The sequence below is a fragment of the Ovis canadensis genome, chromosome 6, assembly GCF_042477335.2.
Source record: "Ovis canadensis isolate MfBH-ARS-UI-01 breed Bighorn chromosome 6, ARS-UI_OviCan_v2, whole genome shotgun sequence".
NCBI classification, from domain to species: Eukaryota; Metazoa; Chordata; class Mammalia; order Artiodactyla; family Bovidae; genus Ovis; species Ovis canadensis.
The window spans coordinates 118,655,991-118,674,651 of NC_091250.1; the positions used below are offsets into that span (position 1 = coordinate 118,655,991).

The 18,661-nt window shown below is 38.6% G+C and overlaps 1 protein-coding gene across 50 annotated transcripts in view; it reads right to left on the reverse strand.

Moving 5' to 3' along the window:
• Nucleotides 1–96: 96 nt before the first annotated feature.
• Nucleotides 97–18,661, reverse strand: part of KLHL8 (kelch like family member 8) — a 58,063-nt gene continuing 39,498 nt past the window's right edge. For 39 of the 50 annotated variants that reach the window (XM_069594640.1, XM_069594658.1, XM_069594666.1 and 36 more), the window contains 6 exons: nucleotides 17,086–17,229; nucleotides 16,081–16,192; nucleotides 12,040–12,208; nucleotides 11,663–11,822; nucleotides 8,762–8,963; nucleotides 97–2,142 (listed from right to left, as the gene is read on the reverse strand). In XM_069594640.1, coding sequence (XP_069450741.1) covers nucleotides 2,019–2,142; nucleotides 8,762–8,963; nucleotides 11,663–11,822; nucleotides 12,040–12,208; nucleotides 16,081–16,192; nucleotides 17,086–17,229 — 911 coding nt within the window. In that variant the 3' untranslated portion in view covers nucleotides 97–2,018. Of the gene's footprint in view, nucleotides 2,143–8,761; nucleotides 8,964–11,662; nucleotides 11,823–11,984; nucleotides 12,209–16,080; nucleotides 16,193–17,085; nucleotides 17,230–18,661 lie in introns of all 50 variants that reach the window. The other 11 variants (XR_011257846.1, XR_011257851.1, XR_011257847.1 and 8 more) reach the window with 1 other exon arrangement.

The window sequence follows — 18,661 nt, forward strand, 5'->3', positions numbered from 1 at the left end:
AACTTAGTAGTTAGATGACTCCTGTATTGAAAAACTAGTAATGGAAACATAACACCTTCATGCTCCCAAATGCTATACTCATGACAAAGGCAGAAATAAAAAAAATTTTTTTTAATAACCTTAGAATAAAAGATCCACTCCCCCTCAAAATAAATATAACATTAGGCAACCATACCTAGACAAGCATTATAATACAGGAAGTCCATTAGACCTGGGAAAGAGCTGAAGCCAGGTTTTGAGCCTTATTCTCCATATGCAGCCAGTTATAGCCAGTCCAGTAAGTGCTACAGAGTGAACTGCGTTGGGGGTTGACTGAAATACGGTTACAGTTGTACAAGAGAACATCAGTTCAGACCCAGCAATGACTTATGGACTTGCTCACAAGCTGACAGCAAAAATTGCCATAATTTGAGAACATTTAAGTTGGCTTCATGAAAGACCTTTTTCTGCTAGCCAAGTTCTCTTAAATTTTCTTTACCTTGTTTTTTTTGCTTGAATATACACAAAGCACTACCTTTTGTAATGTGGCTTTTTGCCTCTCTGTACTGAAAAAGCCTAGGCTGTCATTTAACAAGGCCCATCATAGCTGCTAGGCAGTTAACTTCAGGTTCTGCATCGCCCCAGCTTCCTCATGAACAAGATGACTGACAGCAGTAAACTATACCAAATTCTAAGGCATAATAACTAAAGGAGGATTCAAGAACGTCTGGAAGAGAAGTACCAAACTGCACTGCAAATACAAAATAGAATAATTTAATATTCTTCATACATATTTATAAAAATATATACATATAATGAATAAGCCACTTTATAATGCTGGTAAAACCGAAGAGCTGTTAGATCAACAGCTGTATAAATAGCCTGCCTTCAAAGCAATGGAAAGAAATATTTTCAATTAAAATTCAGTAAGTACACTGGAGAGAATATAACAGAAAAAAGACTAGTTTCATCTTCCTTTGCTTTTACAATATCTTTTATTGGTAAAGAGGGATATGAACTAATCAACAGTTCAACTAAAGTCCGTAAAGGGTTTTTGAGTTCAATTTCTCATAATAAATAAATCCAGATTCTGTACAGTTAGAAAAACTATGATGGTGGCAGACAGCAAAATAGAAAGATAATAAATCTCAGATTCAGAATGAAATAATTAAATCAAAGAGTGTTAAACATATTTTTGGGGTTGCCTCATTAGGGAGTCATGTAATGGACACTACTCCCATTCAAGGTCTCTCAAATGGGCACTAGAATAATGCTGACTCTAAAGCCTTCTCCTCTAATAATCTCATCTGGTTCCGTTTTTTATTACTATGAAACAAAACCCCTTTCACATGAAAAAATAAGTGTAGATTCATTCAGATGGAATCGTTCATTTAGATCTTTTGATGTCCTAACAAGTCAAACTGAAATGAAGCCTATAATCCTATAAACTGACACTCAGAAAGATGAAACATTTTTCCTACTTCTGTAAATATCCAAGGAATTGACAAGTCAACACCTAGAAAAAAGCAAGGCATAAATCCATCAGCACCAAGGAGAAATGATCTTCAAATGGAGCAGGTCTGTTAGGAGTCCTGGTACCTCTGTGTTGATGAACAGGTTCTAATCTCCCCAGAGGAAAAATCCAATGCCTAAGGTTAATGCCTTTAGGCAAAAGGTAAAGCTCAGCAAGCGACTTCATTCTGCATGTTCATTCATCCACACTTAAAAAAAAAGTTAATTTCAAGGTTCTGGCACTCCACTCCGTTAAACCTTTCTTTTTTTTTTTTTTTTTGGAGGAGGTTTCAGCTTAGACTGTCTTCTTTCCCTACTTCATTATTTGTTAAAGTGGGAAATATCAACTTTATTACTAGTAATTCTTCGGCTACCATTCCAAAAGTTGCACTCAGTCACATACAACAGTTTACATTTACATGACACTCTAGTAATGGTTAAAACTGCTCGAAGGTGGCCATTACAAAATCCTGCTTGTCTTTCTTGCCTATCAGATATGACTAAACCGTTGGTGACTGGAACTCAAGTCACATACAGTCAACCACATTGCTGGATCCATGACCTACATCTCGGATTTGGCTAGTTAAACAGGCACACACAGCTACACCTGCTCCAGCTCTGCAGTGAGACACAGATCCAACAAGCTCCCACCTGAAAAGACAGAGAAGAAAGAATGTTATCTTAAATCATGATTCGCTTCACTCATAAGACAAAACAAAACCTCCCTATTAAGAGACAGGTTTTGAAAGACAGTAAGCTATCCCCAAACATTTCTAGTAACTACATCTAGCAGCATTTTCCTTTTTATGGATCATAGCCTTGTCATGGCGCAGGGGCTTGTGGGATTCAATGAAGCTATGAGCCATGCCACGCAGGGCACTCTAGATGGATGGGTCATAGTGAAAAGTGCTGACAAAACATGGTCCACTGGAGGACGAAATGGCAATCTACTCTGTTATTCCTGCTGCAAGAACCCCATGAACAGATGAAAATGCAAAAAGATATGATACCAGAAGTTTGAGCCCCCCAGGTCAGAGGTGTCCAATATGCTGTTGGGGAAGAGTGGAGTGAAGTACTAGGTTGGTGCAAAAGTAACTGTGGCTTCTCATTGTGGAACTCTGCTGTTTGATATTGGAATACATTCTTTTTTTTTTTTTTTGGAATACATTCTTAAATAAATGCTTTATGTTATACATCATTTTAATGTGCATTTCTTGCTTTTGCTAATGACTTATTATTTGCTATTTATATTTTAGATTATAGAAATGATGTTAGACAAAATGCCAATTCAAGTGATTTTTTGAGTTCAAAATGGGTTGTAAAGCAGCACAGACAACTTGCAACTTCAACAATGCATTTGGCCCAGGAACTGCTAACAAACATACAGTGAGGGTGGTTTAAGAAGTTTTGCAAAGATGATGAGAGCCTTGAAGATGAGGAGCACAGTGGCCGGCCGTCAGAATTTGAATGAACCAATTGAGACCAACAGAACAGTATGAAAAGAAAGAAAGATATGGCAATGAAAGACAAACCCACCAAGTCAGCAGGCACCCAATATGCTCCTGGAGAAGAGTAGGGAAATAGCTCCAGAAGGAATGAAGAGGCTGAGCCAAAGTGGAAATGACACCCAGCTGTGGATGCGACTGGCGATGGAAGTAAAGTCTGATGTGGTAAAGAATGATACTGCATAGGAACCTCGAATGTTAGGTCCATGAATCAAGGTAAATTGGAAGTGGTCAAACAGGAGATGGCAAGAGTGAATATCGACATTTTAGCAATCAGTGAACTAAAATGGACTGGAATGGGCAAATTTAATTCAGATGACCATTATATCTACTACTGTGGACAAGAATCCCTTAGAAGAAATGGAGTAGCCCTCATATCAACAAAACAGTCCAAAATGCAGTACTTGGGTGCAATCTCAAAATGACGGAATGATCTTAGTTTGTTTAGAAGGCAAAACATTCAATCACAGAAATCCATGTCTATGCCCCAACCACTAATGCCAAAGAAGATGAAGTTGAATGGTTCTATGAAGACTTACAAGACTTTCTAGAACACCCCCAAAAAGATGTCCTTTTCATTATATAGGACTGGCATGCAAAAGCAGGAAGTCAAGATATACCTGGAGTAACAGGCAAGTTTGGCCTTGGAGTACAAAATGAAGCGGGGCAAAGACTGACATTTTTGCCAAGAGAACACACCGGTCATGGCAAACACTATCTTCCAACAACACAAGAGATGACTCTACACATGGACATCACCAGATGGTCAATACTGAAATCAGACTGATTAAATTCTTTGCAGCTGAAGATGAAGAAACTCTATACAGTCAGCAAAAATAAGACCAGGAGCTGACTGTGGCTAAGGTCATGAACTCCTTAATGCAAACATCAGACTTAAACTGAAGAAAGTAGGGAGAATCACTAGGCTATTCAGGTATGACCTAAATCTAATCCCTTATGATTATACACTGAAAGTATTCAATGGACTAGATCTAGTAGACAGAGTGCTTGAAGAACTGTGGACAGAGGTTTGTAACACTGGATAGGAGACAGTGGCCAAAACCATTCCCAAGAAAAAGAAATGCAAAAAGGCAAAATGATTGTCTGAGGAGGCCTTACAAATAGCTGAGGAAAGAAGAGAAGCAAAAGGCAAAGGAGAAAAGGAAAGATATACCCATCTGACTGCAGAGTTCCAAAGAATAGCAAGGAGAGATAAGAAAGCTTTCCTCCATGAACAATGCAAAGAAATAGAGGAGAACAACAGAATGGGAAAGACTAAGAGATCTGTTAAAGAAAATTAGATTCCAAGGGAATATTTCATACAAAGATGGGCACAATAAAGGACAGAAATGGTATGGACCTAACAGAAGCAGGAGAGAAACTATAAAAAAGAAACTGCACAAAAAAACTGTATAAAAAAGGTCTTAATGACTCAGATAACCATGATGCTGTAATCACTCAGCTAGAGTCAGATATCCTGGAGTGTGAAGTAAAGTGGGCCTTGGGAAGCATTACTACAAACAAAGCTAGTGGAGGTAATGGAATTCCTGTTGAGCTATTTCAGAACCTAAAAGATGATGCTGTGAAATGCTGTATTTAATATGCCAGCAAATTTGGAAAACTCAGCAGAGGCCACAGGACTGGAAAAGGTCAGTTTTCATTCCAATCCCAAAGAAGGGCAATGCCAAAAATTTTCAAACTACTGCACAACTGTGCTCATTTCAATGCTAGCAAACTAATGCTCAAAATCCTTCAAGCTAAGCTTCAGCAGTAAGTAAACTGAGAACTTCCAGATGTACAAGCTGGGTTTAGAAAAGGCAGAGGAACCAGAGATCAAATTGTCAAATTTGTTGGATCATGGAGAAAGCAGGGGAGTCCAGAAAAGTATCTAGTTGGGGACGGACAGGGAGGCCTGGCGTGCTGCGATTCATGGGGTCGCAAAGAGTCGGACACGACTGAGCGACTGAACTGAACTGATGTTTCAATGACTTAGTTTTTGACTGTGTGGGTCAAAACAAACTGGAAAATTCTCAAAAAAATGGGAATACCAAACCACTTTACCTGTCTCCCAAGAAACAGGTATTAGAAATGCAGGTCAAGAAACAGCAATTAGAAATGGACATGAAACAACTGTTCAGTTCAGTCGCTCAGTCATGTCTGAATCTTTGCGACCCCATGAATCGCAGCACACCAGGCCTCCCTGTCCATCACCATCTCCCGGAGTTCACTCAGACTCACGTCCATTGAGTCTGTGATGCCATCCAGCCATCTCATCCTCTGTCGTCCCCTTCTCCTGCCCCCAGTCCCTCCCAGCATCAGAGTCTTTTCCAATGAGTCAACTCGTTGCATGAGGTGGCCAAAGTACTGGAGCTTCAGCTTTAGCATCATTCCTTCCAAAGAAATCCCAGGGCTGATCTCCTTCAGAATGGACTGGTTGAATCTCCTTGCAGTCCAAGGGACTCTCAAGAGTCTTCTCCAACACCACACTTCAAAAGCATCAATTCTTCGGTGCTCAGCCTTCTTCACAGTCCAACTCTCACATCCATACATGACCACAGGAAAAACCATAGTCTTGACTAGGCGACCTTAGTCAGCAAAATAATGTCTCTGCTTTTGAATATGCTATCTAGGTTGGTCATAACTTTTCTTCCAAGGAGTAAGCGTCTTTTAATTTCATGGCTGCAGTCACCATCTGCAGTGATTTTGGAGCCCCCCCAAAAAAGTCTGACACCGTTTCTACTGTTTCTCCATCTATTTGCCATCAAGTGATGGGACCGGATGCCATGATCTTCGTTTTCTGAATGTTGAGCTTTAAGCCAGCTTTTTCGCTCTCCTCTTTCACTTTCATCAAGAGGCTTTTTAGCTCCTCTTCACTTTCTGCCATAAGGGTGGTGTCATCTGCATATCTGAGGTTATTGATATTTCTCCTGGCAATCTTGATTCCAGCTTGTGTTTCTTCCAGTCCAGCATTTCTCATGATGTACTCTGCATATAAGTTAAATAAGCAGGGTGACAATATACAGCCTTGATGCACTCCTTTTCCTATTTGGAACCAGTCTGTTGTTCCATGTCCAGTTCTAACTGTTGCTTCCTGACCTGCATACAGATTTCTCAAGAGGCAGGTCAGGTGGTCTGGTATTCCCATCTCTTGAAGAATTTTCCACAGTTTATTTTGATCCACACAGTCAAAGGCTTTGGCGTAGTCAATAAAGCAGAAATACATGTGTTTCTGGAACTCTCTTGCTTTTTCCATGATCCAGCAGATGTTGGCAATTTGATCTCTGGTTCCTCTGCCTTTTCTAAAACCAGCTTGAACATCAGGGAGTTCACGGTTCACGTATTGCTGAAGCCTGGCTTGAAGAATTTTGAGTATTACTTTACTAGCATGTGAGATGAGTGCAATTGTGCAGTAGTTTGAGCATTCTTTGGCATTGCCTTTCTTTGGGATTGGAATGAAAACTGACCTTTTCCAGTCCTGTGGCCACTGCTGAGTTTTCCAAATTTGCTGGCATATTGAGTGTAGCACTTTCACAGCATCATCTTTCAGGATTTGAAACAGCTCAACTGGAATTCCATCACCTCCACTAGCTTTGTTCATAGTGATGCTTTCTAAGGCCCACTTGACTTCACATTCCAAGATGTGTGGCTCTAGATGAGTGATCACATCATCATGATTACCTGGGTCATGAAGATCTTTTTTGTACAGTTCTTCCGTGTATTCTTGCCACCTCTTCTTAATATCTTCTGCTTCTGTTAGGTCCATACCATTTCTGTCCTTTATCAAGCCCATCTTTGCATGAAATGTTCCCTTGGTATCTCTAATTTTCTTAAAGAGATCTCTAGTCTTTCCCATTCTGTTGTTTTCCTCTATTTCTTTGCACTGATCGTTGAAGCAGGCTTTCTTATCTCTTCGTGCTATTCTTTGGAACTCTGCATTCAAATGCTTATATCTTTTCTTTTCTCCTTTGCTTTTTGCCTCTCTTCTTTTCACAGCTATTTGTAAGGCCTCCCCAGACAGCCATTTTGCTTTTTTGCATTTCTTTTCCATGGGGATGGTCTTGATCCCTGTCTCCTGTACAATGTCACGAACCTCATTTTGGGTGAATTTAACTCAGATGACCATTATATCTACTACTGCGGGCAGGAATCCCTCAGAAGAAATGGAGTAGCCATCATGGTCAACAAAAGAGTCCAAAATGCAGTATTTGGATGCAATCTCAAAAACGACAGAATGATCTCTGTTTGTCTCCAAGGCAAACCATTCAATATCACAGTTATCCAAGTCTATGCCCCAACCAGTAATGCTGAAGAAGCTGAAGTTGAACGGTTTTATGAAGACCTACAAGACCTTTTAGAACTAACACCCAAAAAAGATGTCCTTTTCATTATAGGGGACTGGAATGCAAAAGTAGAAGTCAAGAAACACCTGGAGTAACAGGAAAATTTGACCTTGGAATGTGGAATGAAGCAGGGCAAAGACTAATAGAGTTTTGCCAAGAAAATGCACTGGTCATAGCAAACACCCTCTTCCAACACAAGAGAAAACTCTACACATGGACATCACCAGATGGTCAACACCAAAATCAGATTGATTATATTCTTTGCAGCCAAAGATGGAGAAGCTCTATACAGTCAACAAAAACAAGACCAGGAGCTCACTGTGGCTCAGATCATGAACTCCTTATTACCAAATTCAGACTCAAATTGAAGAAAGTAAGGAAAACCGCTAGACCATTCAGGTATGACCTAAATCAAATCCCTTATGAAACAACTGACTGGTTCAAAATTAGGAAAGGAGTACAACAAGGCTGTATACTGACCCCGCTTATTCAACCTCTATGCAGAGTACATCATGTGAAATGCTCGGCTGGATGAAGCACAAGCTGGAGCCAAGATTGCGGGGAGATGTATCAACAACCTCAGATATGGAGATGATACCACTGTAGTGGCCGAAAGTGAGGAAGAACTAGAGAGACTCCTGATGAGGTTTTGTGAAAGCTGATAGTGAAAAAGCTCACTTGAAACTCAACCTTCAAAAAACTAGGATCAGGTCATTCATGGCAAACAAAAGAAGAAAAAGTGGAAGCAGCGACAGATTTTAATTTCTTGGGCTCCAAAATCACTGCAGACAGTGACTGCAGCCCTGAAATTAAAAGACACTTGCTCTTTGGAAGGAAAACTATGACAAACCTAGGGAGCATATTAAAAAGCAGACACATCACTTTGCCATCTAGTCAAAGGTCCATCTATTCAAAGCTATGGTTTTTCCTAGTAGTCATGTATGGATGTGAAAGTTGGACCATAACAAGACTGAGCACTGAAAAACTGATGCTTTTGTTCTGTGGTGTTGAAGAAGACTCTTGAGAGTCCCTTGGATTGCAAGATCCAGCCAGTCCATCCTAAATGAAATCAGTCCTGATATTCATTGGAAGGACTGATGCTGAAACTTCAAAACTTTGGCCACTTGATGCAAAGAGCCGACTCATTCCAAAAGACCCTGATGCTGGGAAAGATTGAAGGCCAGAGGACAAAGGGGCAGCAGAGGGCAAGATGATTAGATAGTATCACCAACTCAATAGACATGAGTTTGAGCAAACTCTGGTAGATAGTGAAGGTCAGGGGAGACTGGTGTGCTATAGTTCATGGGGTCGCAGGGAGTCAGACACAACTCAGTGACTGAATACACAAAAAGCAACACCTTAGCACTCTAAAATAATCTGTTATTGGAAGATCCCATTAAAACATAAAGCAAACATAAAAGTTACCTATTCAGCACTGGATCAAATGCTTCCACTGTATTTAGATATGCATTGCCATTATGACCACCAACTGCAAAGATTTTGCCCATCACTGTTGCGATCCCCACTCCACCTCTGGGAGTGGTAAGGGCTGCTACGTAATCCCATTTGTTGCTTCGAGGGTCATACCGCTCAACAGAACTCAGAGGAGAATTATCATCAAAACCACCTATGTAAAGGAAAAATTTTAAAACAGTATTATGTTTCATAGAAAGTAACCATTAAATCTCAATTCAAAAGCTTTTGAAAGCCAATCTTTTCAAAACATTTTAGAAAACCCAAATATCTATCACTACTACCAACTCTTATTACACATTTTCTACAATTCAAGATAATTTAAGTATTACTTTCCTCAGTGCTAGGATTAAAAATCTTAAAGTGAGAAAAACTGGAGTCCCTATATTTAAGTAGATGATTTAGGAAGAAAAAAACCCACAGACATTTAATTTTTCCTTAGCATCCTAGAGGCAAGCAAAAAATACTGAGATTCCTTCTGTGCATATATTCCTTCTGTGTATATATCAGATTTTTAAACAGTAAGGCTTGAGACTAGAATAAATCACACTAAATCACTTGACTCATTTAGGTAAGTCAAAATTTTCCAACTATTTCCCTTAGTACTATAATTGCAATCATAATTGCAGAGATGGTGGACTATGATTGAATTCTTAGCAATTTTTGCCAAAACTGTATCTTCATGCTACATTTCTCAATGCTGACAGTCCTCTCTATAGATTATCTTAACAAAGGAGATCCAACCAGTCCATTCTGAAGGAGATCAGCCCTGGGATTTCTTTGGAAGGAATGATGCTAAAGCTGAAGCTCCAGTACTTTGGCCACCTCATGCAAAGTGCTGACTCATTGGAGAAGACTTTGATGCTGGGAGGGATTGGGGGCAGGAGGAGAAGGGGACAACAGAGGATGAGATGGCTGGATGGCATCATGGACTTGATAGACATGAGTCTGAGTGAACTCCGGGAGATGGTGATGGACAGGGAGGCCTGGCGTGCCATGATCCATGGGGTCGCAAAGAGTCGGACACGACTGACCGACTGAACTGAACAATGTTACTTATCATGTTTCTGAGTGTTAAACACAGAGACTACTATTTTAACAGTGCTCTTTCCTTTAAAAAATAAATGTCTCTTTTTAGGCTCCATCTCAGTCTATGTGAGTAACAGGTCTCCTGGGTGACTAAGCCTATTTTCCTGAGACAGGAAGTGTTGATATTATGACCAGTCCTTTTAGAAAGAAGGTCAGGTTAAAAAATCAATCAACAAAGTCAGCTTCTCTAATGGGTTTAATTTCATTGTATCAACTGAGATAAAATTCACTGAACAAATGCAGTAGTGCCATCCCCACCACAACTATGATATAAAATGTTCTTCCACTACAACAAGGCTTTAGCTTTAATTACTGCTAATGTTAATGGAGGAGATTAAATTTTTAAGACAGGGTAGTTCTATTTTTGATAGCATTCTTTTTCTTTGGCTCCCTATACTCTTTCTAGGTAATACATATAAATCTTGAACAAAAAGCTCAAAGCAGAGGAATAAAAAAGGCAGGATGCAATTAGCTTCCTGGACATACAGTTTACCTTCAAAGTTTTTTTTATTCAAATCAGTTATACATGTTTTAAGTAGGATTTGGATGAACAAGAGGGGTTTTTTTTTTTTGAAAGGTTCAACCTGAGTCAGTCTTATTTTTACCATGTCTGTTCTAAACTACAAGGGCTCAGAAAATTTAACAAGTAACAGAAACACTGATGCTCCTACTGAGATGCCAAGACCTATGCTAGATAGGGAGCTGTGAGAGGAGCACTGGCGTACTGTAACAGCTCTGGGTTCTCACAGACCCTTCTTTAAATTCCAGCTTTGTCAGCTTACTTAGGCATGTGACTATGAGTAAATATTCACTCTCCAGTTTCTGACCACCTCAAAGAGCTGCTGTGATGATCAGGCAAGACTAAAAGGGTAAATTATGTTATTTTCCCTCTTTAATACACGTAAGCACTGAGATATCCAGTATGACTTCTATTACTTGCAGATGTTTAAGTGCCAACAATATCCTACTGTCTTATCAGCACTCTGAGTTTTGTAACAGCAGTTCATATTAACATGAGAGAGTATGACATACGCTAGTGACCACCTCTCCAAACACAACTCCTCCTATAAAGGAAGGGATTACTAATCATAATATAGCTACCCATTTACTGATAAGGTACTAGACACAGCTGAGATGCTTAACATAATCTCAGATTCTTAATTCTTAGAAATAGACATCATTATTCCCATGTCATAGCCCTTTAAAAGCCCTGACACTGGAAATGTGTTGAGTGGACCAACAGAAATAACACTGACTATCACTTATGAGCTGTTACAGAATCTGGGCCCCCTCCCTTGCAATTTAACAATATCTCTTTATTATTCATATGCACGTTAAAAGTCTGAACAAGTACTGCCCGCCCTATGGTTCCCTCCAACTCTACTATATAGTAAAAAGTCAAAGAGCAATACAGAGATGCTAGCCACCATCATGAATAAAACATGTCTTAGATCTTTACAGATTTATTGTAGCAAAGCACATTCAACCTGTGTCCTTACATTAAAAAAATATGTCTTATTTCAATGTAATCTCCTACTTTAGACATACTTGCCACTCCTAAGTAAAAACACGGAGGCAGAGTTTTAAACATGAAAGATGAAGATGTAAATAGAGAAGCAAGTCCATGAACCTGAAGAATACAAAAGCAGACCTTAGGACTGATTCCACTTGAGCCTAAATGCAATGTTATGTTCCTGTGTTGTTTTGTGACACTATCATTATATGTCCTATAAAAAATTAAACTAGAGAAAACCATCCACTCACCAACAACGTATAAGCAACCATGGAGCTCACTAACTCCATTGCCTGCTCTTCGCTGACCCATCTCTTTAACTTCTATCCACTTATCGAGATGTGGATCATACCTCTCCACACTAGACAGAGAAGCTACTCCATCATTGCCACCTACTGCATAAACATGGTTCTAAACAAAGACAAAAAATATAAAAACATGTTATTAGATTTTGAAATGATTTATGTGCTGTCCTAAAGGTAGACCAAAATGTGCAAGAGAGCAGTATTTCATGAAATAATCTGGGGTGTAATTTGCATACTGGAGATATGAATGTACCAGACCCTTCCTTACTAGGCTGGGGATGTAATGCAATGCAATCCAGTGACTGAGCTGTGATGTAACCCACCACGAGAGCCACAGAGCCAACGCCTCCACGGGGAGTATTCATTGGTGCCACTGTACTCCACTGATCAGATTCTATGTCGTATCTCTCCACATCGTTGAAGCAAGTGTTGTCATCTAACCCTCCAATGGCATAAATTGGGCCTCCCAAGGAAGCCAGGGCAATTCCTCGCCTGCAAAAAACAATAGAACACACTTTTGCATTCTGTTTCCAGAAAAAAGGCAGCAAAAAAAGTGTGCTAATACACTCATTTATCACGTTAAATGTCAATGTGGCTTTTTCTCCCATTATTTTTAGATTTATCAAAGCTTCTGAACAGATGGCTCTAGAGTTGTCAAACTGTGCAAGTCTATGTGGACAGTGCCCTCTGGAGTTTTATACTGTATAGCCTATACCAATTAAGGGCTTCCCTGGTGGCTCAGTGGTAAAAGAACCCTGCAGTGCAGGAGACACAGGTTTGATCTGTGGGTCAGGAAGATGCCCTGGAAAAGGAAATGGCAACCCACTCCAGCATTCTTGCCTGGAAAATCCCATGGAAAGAGAAGCCTGGTGGGGTACAGTCCATAGGTTTGCAAAAAGAGTTGGACACAACTTAGTGACTAAACAAATACAGGTTAAACTTAAATAATAAAGGAAAATCCAACAAAACACTATAAATGGAGTCAGAAAGATTCAATTAGTACAACAGTCAGCTGCAGAAGTGAGAGGTTGATGAATTGACAAAAACAGTTTGCTAGAGAGGTCAAAAGTTAATCTCATTACTAAATTCATGTAATTGCAGAGCACATTTTGTTCTAGTATTTCATCACATCACATACAGTGAGTGAGTGACAGTCGCTCAGTCGTGAATAGTCCATGGAATTCTCCAGGCCAGAACACTGGAGTGAGTAGCCTTCTCCAGGGGACGTTCCCAACGCAGGAATCAAACCAGGGTCTCCTGTGTTATCAATTTTATATTACAAGCTTTATATCACATTGCTTTACTTTGAAGGGCATCTATTTATCTTGGAACAGAAAAGACTTAGCCTATGTGAAAAGCTAATTCATCAGAATGGTGATTGGGAAAAAAAAATAAATGAATTTTTTTTAATTACATCAATCAAAAGTTGAACTTTTCTAAAACTTATCTGTCACTAATTTGGTGTGTACTTTGGATAAGGTATATTGTTTAAACCTGTAACTACCATGTTTTTTCATCTGTCCATCTGAGAAAGGAGTAGACACAGCTGATATAAGGAGTCAATATAGTAATGCACTAAGAACAGTGACTGACCCATAGTCAGTGCTGTGTATTAGCTATCATTATTACTGGAGAGAGCTGCTGCTCTACTGAGAGTCTAACTCAGTTTATCAAAATAGTACCCTGGAAAGAATTCTTAAGGATAACGTTATCCTTCATCTCCTTAACCTCTTTTCCCTTGAGTATAAAACAGTGACTTACAAAATACTGTTATAAAAACTTCCAGGTGTGGGTGAACACGTGTGTACACTCTAGAACATACAGGCGTCATAAGTGAGTGTAATTCCCCTGACCCTTCAGCCCTTAACCCACAAGAGCATAAGACAATACTGATTGCTCTCTACAGCTTCCTGCATCAGTGCCTGCTTCTCTAGTCCAGCTTCACTGAATTGTGAAGTGCTCTAAAGCCTCTTATCACCCCACACTCTCTCTAGAGACAATCTAGATTCTTTCCATGGATTTATGACAGCGCTAATATGTATTTCCAGACATACATCCAACTTCTACTTCAAATCTGTCTGGATCTTCAACCTTGCTGCTGCTAAATCGCTTCTGTCATGTCCGATTCTGTGTGACCCCATAGACGGCAGCCCACCAGGCTCCCCCGTTCCTGGGATTCTCCAGGCAAGAAAACACTGGAGTGGGTTGCCATTTCCTTCTGCAATGCATAAAAGTGAAAAGTGAAAGCGAAGTCGCTCAGTTGTGTCCAACTAGTAGCGACCCCATGGACTGCGGCCTACCAGGCTCCTCTGTACATGGGATTTTCCAGGCAAGAGTACTGGAGTGGGGTGCCATTGCCTTCTCCAATCTTCAACCTTAACTTTACTCTAAAGTGATACTTACTGTCCACCTCCCTATGCTAGGCAGATTTTAAGATGCCCCTCTCCACAATATTCACTCTCTAGTTTTACTCCTGATTATGCTACATTATGTGGCAAAATGAAGATTATGTGAATGGGCCTGATCGAAACACATAAGCCCTGTAAAAGCAGAGAAGTTTCTTCAGCTGGTAGCAGAAGACAGGTCAGAAACTCAAAGAATGGGGTGGATCCTGCAAGTTATTTGCTTGTTTGAAGATGGAGGGGAACACCTGGAAAAGACCTAAGTAAGAGTGGCTTCTAGGAGCTGAGTGACCCCTGGCCTTCAGCCAGTAAAAACAAACTCTGTCCTTCAGTCGCAAAGAGCTGAATTCTATCCACAACCTAAAAGACCTGAAAGTAGTTTCTTCCCCAGAACCTCCATTACAGTCTACAGTCTACACCTTGATTTTGACTTCTGAGACTGTAGGTGGAAAAGTCGGTTAAAATTGCTGGACTTCTCACCTATAGAACTGACATTATGATCTTCACTCTCAAGCATCCTTTACTTACGTGGTGCTAACATTATTACCTGTATGATTATGTCTATTTGTATCTCCCCTTTTAGAATGTAAGCTCTATGGGTGTAGAGACCTTGGCTATCTTATTTACTGCTATATCTTCAGCACCTGATTTATCTTGCAAAGGACACAAATATTTACTGAAAAGTAAATCAACCCCTAGAGATGCTCTGTTAGGATGATGGGTTTCAATAAAACCATAACTTGAACACACACCAGTATCCATTCTACTGGTGGATAAAAAGATAAAAAAGAAAGGGGAAAAAAATACAGAAAACCAAGTATTTAACACGTGAGTATGATCTTGGAACACACACTGAAACAATCATTTGGGAGATACAAATTATAAAAGCAAATAACATGAGGAAATAATTGCAGTTCTATTATTCTGTATACAGTTGGAAAGCTATGGCAACGTTCAGGGCATATAAGACTAAAGAAATTCAACTGCTTTTTGGTAGACAAGTTTCACTCAATTCTCAGCTAAAAATAAGCTTAGCATGATAAACAGACAAGGATATAAAAATTAAAAATGTACTTTAGGATTTTCTCCCCCATTTTAATTCACATGTTGGAATTTAAACTATTGATTTGTAGTTGCCATGTAGCATAAATCAAGCCCTACTAAAGTATTAAAATGTCATTTATAGATAAGTAGCATATGTTAAGAATAGGGTTTTTCCTAGTAAGATTCCTTCTCCTCATGAGTTGGAAAAGAAGGCCAAAATCTTTTCACATTTCCATCTAATTTTTCATATTTTTTAAATTTATTTTTAATTGGAGGATACTTGCTTTATAATATTGTCTTAGCTTCTGCCATACGTCAACATGAATCAGTCATAGGTATACATTGTCCCCTCCCTCTTGAACGTCCCTCCTACCCCTCTAGGTTATCACAGAGCACAAGTTTAGAGCTCCCTCCATCATACAGCAAATTCCTACTGGCTATCTATTTTATATACAATAATGTCTAGGTTTCATTGTTACTCTTTCAACTTGTCCTTCCCTAATTTTTCATATTTTTACCATATAAGATAACTCAGTTAAGAACACTATGTTAAATTAATCAAGAAGAGAAAATTAAATGGCAGTGGATCCCCATGTACAAAATCATTTCAGTTGAGAACCTTGACTACATAGGAACTATTTTTCAATCTTTTCTGAAAATCTAAAATTATTTCAAAATAAAAACTTAAAACAACAAATGCTCAGGTGTAAGTCAAAACGATGACAACCATTATCACACTCAAAGACATGATTCTATTCTTGATTCTCAGGAAAATTTCTAAAATTAGAGTGATATTGGATGCTTAACAAAATGTGTTTGAGAAGGTATTTAAAAAAAAGAGTGAAACATTAGCTCTTTCAATTACAGGAAGCTTTATTTTCCACCAACAATTAACAAGAAATGTCCACACTGATCTACCTCTTTGTGTTCATTGATGCCTTCATCATCCATTTATTAGTGAGAGGATCAAACATCTCCATGCTACCTAAATGTTCATTGCCATCATGTCCACCCACTGCATACACTTTACCTGTCAAGTAGAGAAGTATTTTCATGTGATTCCAAATAAATTTATATATATTGAACACATAGTTAAAATAGCATGATAAATTAACTTTTAACAAATATTCTTCTATTCAACATTATAAATGTCATTTCAGTAGTCAAATGAAAGTAAATGTAAGATTTACTAATAAAATGTTTGAAAAATGCTGTTTTATAAGAAGTTATTTAAATGCTCAAACAGTATCCCACCCCTAGGTTTCTCAACTTATTATTAGACAAAATCACTGATCATCCTTGCAAAAAACGTTCAATAAAATGAAATGTTTTTATATAAATAAAATATAAAACCCTTAATACATTGAACCTTTTCTAAATGAAACAAAAACTGAAAATATTACATACCAAAATGTTAGCCACAACTAGGTGTTACAGATGATTTTTATTTATGATGTTTTCATATTTCCCCCCAAAGTATTTATAAGTTTTATAATTATAAAAAAGTGATTTTTTAAAGTCTCCAAATAATTTATCCATGATTCTGCAATTAATCCACTTTTATTAATTAAAAAAACATTTCAATAATAATAGGGTGGGTATAGATGGGTACAGAAAAAAGCTGATATATACTGTTTGGGTTCAATAAATATTTTTGTTTAGTTTGGTTATTTTGTGAAAACTCAGAATAGTTTAACTCCCTTTTCCTTAATACTCATCTCCTGTTAAGCATCTATATGCAAGAGACTGTACACAGAGCATCTTTGGGCAAAAAGTAAATATTCACCACCCAAATAATTTATTGATATATTGAAACATACTTTACAATGTAGGAATTTTCTTCAGAAAGAAATTCCCCAAGTTCAAATATTTAACAGGAGCATTGTGATGACGTGATGTGATTTCACACAAGAACAGACCCACCTTCCACTGAGATTACACCCACATGTCGCCTTCGACTGTTCATTTCTGGTCCAAAGAACCAACTGTTTTTGTTGATAGAATAGCATTCAATACTGCGGAAGGGGTCACCTGATCCACCTCGACCACCTACACAAAACAGCACTCCTAAAGGTAAAACCACAAGGTAGAGGTTAAAATCACAGCTCCCTAATTTTTTTTCTTACAGTTAATTTTATTTTCTTTTATTTTTGACCTTGCCACACAACTTGTGGGATGTTAGTTCCCCAACCAGAGACAACCCAGGCCCTTGGCAGTGACAGACCTGGATCACCAGTGAATTCCCCCTAATTAAAAAAAAATTTTTAAGGTATAGAAAGAAACTTAGGAAGTCAAAATTTTGATTAACAGAAAAAAAGTTATTTGCGTAGCATTTAATATCACTATACTACTAAAAATCTAATTTTAATTTTCCCCCTGATTTGAACTTCTCAAAGAACAGGATCACTGACTCAATGGACATGAGTTTGAGCAAACTCTGGGAGATAGTGAAGGTCAGGGAAGCCTGGTGTGCTGAAGTCCATGGGGTCACAGAGTCAAACATGACTGAGTGAATGAACAACAAAAGGATTAACATCAGTTTTCTCTGCTTGCTAACGCCCCTCTACAATACAGTTGAGATCCTCACCCACTCTGAAAAACTGCTCCTGCTAATAAAGTCATGACAAAATTCAACAAGCTCGTAATTTCTGACTGAATACAACATTTGATATACTGATCACCCTGTGTTTTGGAAACTCCTTAACTCTCCTGACTTCCATAATGTCAAAAAGTCTCCTTTTGTCTCCAATCATTTCTCTTTCTTATGTTTTCTATGCTTCATTCTCAGCCTACTTCTCACATATTTCATACTCACAGTGGGAAAAGTTCAGTCCTTTGACTAAAATTTCCATCATATCATAATGCTTTCCAAACTACATTTCTAAGTCATGTTTCCACTTGGTGTCCCAGAGGCACCTCATACCCCACACAGAAGGATCTTCCTTCCTCACCCATGTAAACATCCTCTTCCTTCCCCGAGATTTCTTTCATCTCCCTGTTATTCGCAGCTCAGTTCAGAGCCTCATCAGCTATTACTGCAAAATCCTGTTCTCTTTTACCACTCAGTACTCTTTTTGCTTTCAGATTGTCAACAGAATAATTCAAAGGCTCTTTCAACAGCCTGTCATACCTGTATCAGTAGTCATTAAAAATTTTACTGAATGCCACTGTTTAACTGTTTTAAAATGGTGAACTGTACAACAGAAACAAACACAGTATTGTGAAACAACTATAGTAAAAATTAATTTTAGAAGGTTAAAATTACAATTTTTTTATGCATTTTACCACATTGTTTAAAAAGGAAAAAATCAACACCTTATTCTGATTCAGAATCACCAGGAGAACTTTATAAAACAGATGGCTGGGCCTGACCCTTCCCCACTCCCAACAGTTTGATTCAGTGGGTTTGGATAGGTCTAAAGTTCTGAATTTCTAAAAAGTTCCTAAGTGAATGCTGATGCTGTTGATCAAGGGGCCACCACTTGCCTCGTTCTATGAG